Source organism: Eumetopias jubatus, unplaced genomic scaffold (assembly GCF_037043125.1).
Source record: "Eumetopias jubatus isolate StellerSeaLion01/CBP00866 unplaced genomic scaffold, mEumJub1_p1.0 scaffold_11, whole genome shotgun sequence".
Lineage (NCBI taxonomy): Eukaryota > Metazoa > Chordata > Mammalia > Carnivora > Otariidae > Eumetopias > Eumetopias jubatus.
Genome location: NW_028274817.1, coordinates 84,599,530 through 84,607,630, shown reverse-complemented (window position 1 = coordinate 84,607,630; position 8,101 = coordinate 84,599,530). Strand labels below are relative to the sequence as shown.

Genomic DNA, 8,101 nt, shown 5'->3' with positions numbered 1-8,101 from the left:
AGCCGCCGCCAGTGGAGGCGGAGGAGGTAGAGGAGGCGGAGACGGCGGAGACGGCGGAGAAGGCGGAGAGGAAGGTGGAGGCGGAGGCGAAGGTGGAGGGGAAGGTGGAGGCGGCGGGGAAGGTGGAGGCGGCGGGGAAGGTGGACGCCGCCGGGAAGGTGGAGACAGCGGAGGGTCCGGGCCGCCGGCTTGAGCTCAAGCTGGAGCCCGAACCCGAGCCGGTGCCGGAGGCGGAGCAGGAGCCGAAGGGGGAGCCGAAGCAGGAGCTGGAGGATGAGCACCCAGCGCGGAGCGGCGGTGGCGGCAGCAGCGACGAGGTTCCTCCCCCCACCCTTCCCTCCGACCCCCCGCGGCCCCCCGATCCCTCACCGCGGCGCAGTCGTGCCCCCCGCCGCCGACCCCGGCCGCGGCCACAGACCCGGCTCCGTACCCCGCCGCAGCCTAGGCCACGGCCCCCGCCCCGGCCCCGGCCCCGGCGCGGCCCTGGGGGCGGATGCCTGGATGTGGATTTCGCTGTGGGTCCACCGGGCTGTTCCCACGTGAACAGCTTTAAGGTGGGAGAGAACTGGAGGCAGGAACTGCGGGTGATCTACCAGTGCTTCGTGTGGTGTGGAACCCCAGAGACTAGGAAAAGCAAGGCAAAGTCGTGCATCTGCCATGTGTGTGGCACCCATTTGAACAGACTTCACTCTTGCCTTTCCTGTGTCTTCTTTGGCTGCTTCACAGAGAAACACATTCATGAGCACGCCGAGACAAAACAACACAACTTAGCCGTAGACCTTTACTATGGAGGTATATACTGCTTTATGTGTAAGGACTATGTATATGACAAAGACATTGAGCAAATTGCCAAAGAAGAGCAAGGAGAAGCTTTGAAATTACAAGCCTCCACCTCAACTGAGGTTTCTCACCAGCAGTGTTCAGTGCCGGGGCTGGGTGAGAAATATCCAAGCTGGGAGACGACCAAACCTGAGTTAGAACTGCTGGGACACAACCCAAGGAGAAGAAGAATCACGTCGAGCTTTACCATCGGCTTAAGAGGACTGATCAATCTTGGCAACACGTGCTTTATGAACTGCATCGTCCAGGCCCTTACCCATACTCCAATCCTGAGAGATTTCTTCCTCTCCGACAGGCACAGATGTGAAATGCCAAGCCCTGAGTTGTGTCTGGTCTGTGAGATGTCTTCGCTTTTTCGGGAGTTGTACTCTGGAAACCCATCTCCTCACGTTCCTTATAAGTTGCTGCACCTGGTATGGATACACGCCCGTCACTTAGCAGGTTACAGGCAACAGGATGCCCACGAGTTCCTCATTGCAGCGTTAGATGTCCTGCACAGGCACTGCAAAGGTGATGATGCTGGGAAGGCCGCCAACAACCCCAACCACTGTAACTGCATCATAGACCAAATCTTCACAGGTGGCCTGCAGTCTGATGTCACCTGTCAAGCCTGCCATGGCGTCTCCACCACCATAGACCCATGCTGGGACATCAGTTTGGACTTGCCTGGCTCTTGCACCTCCTTCTGGCCCATGAGCCCAGGGAGGGAGAGCAGTGTGAATGGGGAAAGCCACATACCAGGAATCACCACCCTCACGGACTGCTTGCGAAGGTTTACGCGGCCAGAGCATTTGGGAAGCAGTGCCAAAATCAAATGTGGTAGTTGCCAAAGCTACCAGGAATCTACCAAACAGCTCACAATGAATAAATTGCCTGTTGTTGCCTGTTTTCATTTCAAACGGTTTGAACACTCGGCCAAACAGAGGCGCAAGATCACTACATACATATCCTTTCCTCTGGAGCTGGATATGACACCATTTATGGCCTCGAGTAAAGAGAGCAGGATGAATGGACAGTTGCAGCTGCCAACCAATAGTGGAAACGATGAGAATAAGTATTCCTTGTTTGCTGTGGTTAATCACCAAGGAACCTTGGAGAGTGGTCACTACACCAGCTTCATCCGGCACCACAAGGACCAGTGGTTCAAGTGTGATGATGCCGTCATCACCAAGGCCAGTATTAAGGACGTTCTGGACAGTGAAGGGTATTTACTGTTCTATCACAAACAGGTCCTGGAACATGAGTCAGAAAAAGTGAAAGAAATGAATACACAAGCCTACTGAAGCGACACACAGACCTACCTGTAATGGAAGATGGCGACACCCATACGACAACTGGCATCGAGATTTAAAGGACCTACTCGTGTGGCCCACGGGCCTGACAGAGTAAGAATTGAACAGTACAGTACCCAGTGTCTAAGAGGTCCTGGTTGGAAGAGAAATAGACGGGGCGGGAGAAGAGGCTCTAGTCTAAGCAGTCACTTGAAGGAAAATTCAATGGCAGGAATGCTCTAGGCGGGGAAGGCAGGAGCAGGGAAATCGTGACACTGGTACATATCCTATATTCCTCCAAAAGATTGTGTGGGAAAGTGTGGGGTGGGAGGGGGGTGGTGTGGGGGGGGTGTGTGCCCTTGTAACCGTAAAACATCTTTCTCCATGGGTGTTTCAGCTTCAACTGACCAATCACATAACAGTTATATGTTTGGGGGGGGGGCAAGAAAAGTCTATACAAATGTAGCCCATGACCTATATGGGTATGAAAGCGGAAAAGTGGAGGAGGCAAGGATATCTCATTGACAAACACCTTTGCCAGTTTCTTTGTATTCGTGATTTTTTGTGCTATTAAATGCAGTATTAAAAAAAAAAAAAAGCCCACGGGGCTAGTGGAAGGAAGAAGGGGGCTTGTACAAGGGGAGCAATTGCTCCAAAAGTAGAGAAGACAAAAAAAAAAAAATACTGTAAGATAAGCGACCAACACAGACAGGCCTCAGCTAAGAGTATAGTGTGTGAGTGTTTAAAAAAAAAGATGCTGTATGATATACTTGAGCAAATCAATGAACCTCTTTGCGATTGTTTTCTCATCTGTACAATGCAGATAATTCCTACCTTAAAGGGTTATTGTTAAAGATTAAATGATATAAAATGTGTCAAAGTATAAAGTAAAAGGCTTGGAACTTTGTAGGGGCTCAGTAAACGTTTGTTGGATCGGAAACTTCTTTGGACCAGAACCAGAATGCATCAGAGGTGAGGGTCAGTCCTCCCTGAGACCCGTGGACGGAATGGACACGCATCGTGTCACATGCAGTCACACACACATACACACACTCGTACAACTCCCTCCCCAACACCCTACCTGGAGCCCTAAGGCAATGGACTCCACTTTTGTCCCCGTGTAAGGGTATCACAACCAGTGCCACACCGGGGGTCGGGGGGAGCTCCACAGCTGTCTCCCAAAGTCATTCTGTCCATTTGGAAGACTGTCGTATTGTTTTCATGACTCAGCGCCCTAGTGACAGGACTCTCAGGGCCCGTAGGCTGCCAGGCTTCCACATGAGGATGTTTGCTGGTCTTTGCCTTCCCGCGAGCATTATGTGTGTTGCTGTAAGATTCACCTGCAGGCATAGATCAGTACAAGGACTATTTTCCAAAGCTCGCTGGTCCACCAGCCCAGGGATATCGATGGAGTGGCACATTGGCCTCTTCCCTGATTCTCTCCCGAGGGCAGAACGGCCCAGAGAGCTAAGCCAGAACAGATGGGACAGATGGGATGTGCCCAGGAGGGGGTGAACACTGGTGGTTCTTTCTTTTCTCTTCAGCATCAGGTACAAAGGGACCTCTAACCTAGAAAATCTTGGGGGGAGGGAAACTGTATCAGACCCTTGGGGGTTGGATCCACTGGCTCTGGGAAAAGGCTGCCCCCCCCCACACACACACAACCCAGGGTTTCCCAAGTCTATTTTCTGGTCCACTCATTTGGAAATACACATTTATTTATGTGGTTGTGGGTGCATCCCCAACTGGCTCATAGATTTTTCTGTAGGACAGGGGTTGTGTCTCCTACTGTACCCCAGGCTGCATACTCGGCCCATAGCACAGTTCCCGGCACAGAGTAAGTAGATCATCAAAACACTAACTGGATGAATCAGTGAAGCAATACACCTTCCTTTCGTGACCGAATTTTTGCCAACACCCGAGGCCCATGATCCTTAGGAGAACGTGTCAAAGGTGTTATTTTTGTTATCTTATAGGATGGGGGAGATCAAACGATGAGAGGCCTCGGGTGTCCCTTGGCAACTTAACGCAGGGTATCTGACTACCTCTTGGGATGTGTCTGGTAGCCCTGCTGGGAAGACAGCCACGTCCTTGTTCCTCATCTCTGCCACTGGAATAGTTCAGCCATGTGCCACCAGACTCTGACTGCTTGCAGAAACTCTCTTTTGCATCTTTCAGCTTTTTTATTCAGAAATATTTTAAACCCAGGGGAAAGTGGCAAAAATAAAAATAGTATAGAGAATGTCTGTATACCCTTTACCAGCTTCACCTATTGCTAACACTACCCCATTTGTGCTATTGCTTACATGTATGCACACTCTCGTAAGTGTGTGTGTGTGTGTGTGTGTACCACGTGATGGTAAATTACATGCGTCATGGCCCTTCATGGCTAATGTACCTCAGCACGCATTGCCTACAAATGGGCATGTTCTCTCCATCACAGTATATAATTAAGAGCGTCAGTAGATTTAACATTGACTCAATACTATTATCTGATCTCCCATCTGTACTTCAGTTTTGTCTGTTCGCCCAACGACATCCTTTACAGCGTTTCCCTCTCCATCGTAGGATCTGGTCTAGGGTGAGGTCTTGCTTTTAGTTGTCACGTCTCTTTAGCCTCCTTTAATCTGGAACACTTCCACAAACTTACTTTGTCTTGTGTGGCATTAGCATTTTCAATAGACTGTTCCTCATTTCGGGTTTGTCTGATGCAGAAACTGTCTTTTAAATACCCTGCACTCAGGAATAGTGCTAAGAGCTATGAATGGCCGGAGACTGCTGAAGCCCACTTCCCTGTCTCTGCTGGTGGAATGCAGAGACCACCAGAGGGAGCTGCTGCGCCTGGCCCTTCCTGACGTCCTCTGGAAAACACCGTTGCCCCTCAGCTACAGGGGAGCCATTCAAGCCCAGCCCTATGCCTCTACCTGTCACTAACCCCCAAATTGAGCCATGGAATGATTCAGGCATGTCTTCCACCTTGGGCAGGCACCGCCATGGTGGGGCCTTTTGAGAGGGGGACCAGGCTTGACACCTTTATCAACATTCCGTGGTCGGTACAGCAGCATTGGGGAGGGAGCTGGGAAGGGGTGAGTTCCTCTTAAACAGCTTCGGCAGGGGAGGAGGGAGGGGGGCATGGACACGAAGATGGGACCCAGAATAAGTAAGGAAAAAAATGGGAGAGGTCAACGACAGATGGGTTTGTGACCTACGGGTGACTTTCAGACACAACTGGGCTATTTTACGTGATGGTTGGAATTCCTGTGTGGGCAAGAGCTGGTGAAACTTAAGCTAATTTTTAACTCAGACTCCATCTACTTTTACAAGCTGGGAAGGCCAGGGGAACTTAGTTCACATGTAGATTTATGATCTGGGCCCTGAGGGCCCAGGCAACAGATGAGTGCTCACCACGGGGGTCTTACCCACCCAGAGAGCTCAGAATGAGAGACCAAACAATGCGGTGCTTCCCTTTTGCCCATTATACATGCTTCCCACGGGTTTTTGGCCTAACCTGGTTCAACATTCAGGACCCCACCAACTTCCCATTTCCTGGAGTAGCCAAATGCTGAAGCTTACTCTGGCCCACAGTTCACATATGTAATTGCCTCACTTCTTCCCCATCCACAGGGAATCCTGATCAGGGATGCCATCAACCAAGAGGTCTTTTCCAATCAAGAAAACAGAGTGGCCCCCATACAACTCATGTTGTCATAATGCAGTAGAGCTGATGCCAGGAACCTGTGTCTGTGCCAAATGTATATTCACACCCAGAAGTGAAGGCCCAGGTCCTCTGAGACTATGAAGCTCAGCACCCACAGCTGAATGTCATCACACACTGACCTTTCCCTGGAGGTGATCCGATACCATTTTTAAACTCTTGTATTAACGTCTCTCAATTATATAGGAAAACGCACATATCATAAGGGTGCAACTCGATGCACTTCTAGGAAATGAACGGATCCCTGCAAACAACATCCAGGTCAAGAAACAGGACATTGCCTGTAAGTCAGGCCCCATTTCTGCTTCCTTCCAGTCAATAACCCCAAAGAGGAATCCCTATCCTGACTTCTTCCACTGTAGATTAGTGTTGCCTTTTTTATGCTTTCTATAAATGGAATTGTTCAGTATGTATACTTTTGTGTCTGGCTTCTTTTGCTCAACATTTTAGGAGCTTCAGATCTGAAGTCCCTTTGTCAAGAAAACGTCTGAGAAGTGTCACTATTTCTGTCTAATGAGCCAAAAGTAAGAATCCATACTCCTCCCAGTGATTTCTGACATATTGAATCCATTCAAAGGGACGCAGACTATTGCAAAGTTGGACCTCGAGAGTGTGTCTAATCTCAGGTCTAAGAAGATGGTGGACAGAAAACAGCCTTCCAGAGAATTTTGGGATAATTTAAGTACCCCAGAAATGTTGATCTTGGGCCCTGTTCTGTTTAATAATCTTAGACCCCAGCCCCATTCCAATAGCTCCTGAATGGGATACTCTATTCTGGTAAATCCTCAAACTTACATGGGCAGCAGAGTCACCAGGAGGGCTTGTTAATACACAGATTGCTGGGTCCTGCCCTCAGAATTTCTGATTTCAGTGGATCTGGGAGGGGGGCCCGAGAATTTGTATTTCTAACACATTCTCCGGGGATGCCTCTGGTTCTGGGATCATGCTTTGAGAACCAGTGATCTATTCAGTTCTTTTTCCCACTGTGGTCCTTGGAGCCCAAGGAGTCTGTGAAGATGCTCCAGGGAGCACCTTGGGGAGCACCCAGGGGAGCAAGAGGGAGGGTACATTGGTGAAGATCAGGAACTCTTAACCCCACTTTGACCAGAGCAGCTCCACTCTTATTTATTTTAGATCTTGGGGTTCCAAGTAATACTTGAAGAAAAAGTTCTGCCACTAAAATTTGTAAAAGCTGAAAATCTCAGCGCTGAGGAGCTGTAGACCCTAAGGGAACGATGTCTTTAAACTACATGGGTGGTGTATCTGGAAAATAATCCAACATGCTACCGAGACCTGGCCTCCTGTGTGCCCTTAATCTAGATGGTGCTGAGGGGAGCTTAATTTCCTTGGAACTTCCAGAGGTGCAGATTTATGAGGATGGAAGTCATAAGGGAAAATGCTTAATTATAAATAAGGTGCCAAGTCATATGTATAAAGACTTTTTTTTTCTGGCAAGATAGCGCACTAAGATGACATGAATAGCACTCGCCAACTATGAACACAGAGTAACACGAGATAAACCATAACAAAAGTTTTAATTTACAGCTGACCTTTAAAAAAAGTAAGAATCTGCAGAGAAACAAAAGGAAAAATTAAAGCCAGGCTAGTAATTGTCAGCCGACACTGTAATTGCCCATTGTGGTGTTGGTCCCTAGGGGCCAGGGGCTTAGAGCTGAGAATCTAATGCCCACGTGGCTACTGGCAACTCAGCCTCAAGTCGACCAGAGGCAGAGAAGCTGTGACTGAAACCTCCGGATAAAGCCCTCAGTAGCTCCTCTGTCTGTTACAACGGGTTTGGAAAGTGAGCAGCTAAAAACTCTATGCTCTCTCCAGAGCCACCACAAGAAATAAAAACCCCAGGTTTATGTTATATGTGGATGTGGGGGTCTAAGCGTACCCTGTTGTGTGTTATGGAAACCACATGCTGGAAAATTAAAATAAAAATGGGAGCAGAAACATCCAAACCTCTAGAACCCCAGCAAGAGCCAAATATTGTAACTTTTTACAGCCCAGAGCACATGGAACTTCATGGAAAAAGACAATGGCTGTGGAATAGGGGTTCAGAAACAAACGGTAGAAATCTTGTACTTGCAAAAGAAATGGCACGCCAGGAAGGAGAGTCACCAGTTGCCACAAGGAGTAGAATTAGCATCCCCAAGAAATCCTGATGAGAACTGTTAGTCTTTTTTTTTTTTTTGAGAGGGAAATAAGGAGATTTTCAGGGAAAAAAAAAAACAAACCTAAGAAAGTTTAGCAATAATAGACTGTCATTAAA

General features: G+C 48.7%; 1 protein-coding gene across 1 annotated transcript; it reads left to right on the top strand.

Moving 5' to 3' along the window:
• Nucleotides 1-552: 552 nt before the first annotated feature.
• Nucleotides 553-2,419, top strand: USP27X (ubiquitin specific peptidase 27 X-linked). The gene has a single exon (XM_028092958.2). The coding sequence runs from the start codon at nt 807-809 to the stop codon at nt 2,121-2,123; it is 1,317 nt and encodes a 438-aa protein (XP_027948759.2). The 5' UTR covers nt 553-806; the 3' UTR covers nt 2,124-2,419.
• Nucleotides 2,420-8,101: the final 5,682 nt, after the last annotated feature.

Coding starts and splice junctions, on each gene's coding strand:
- USP27X (XM_028092958.2), top strand. CDS start 807: ATGTGTAAGGACTATGTATATGACAAAGACATTGAGCAAATTGCCAAA.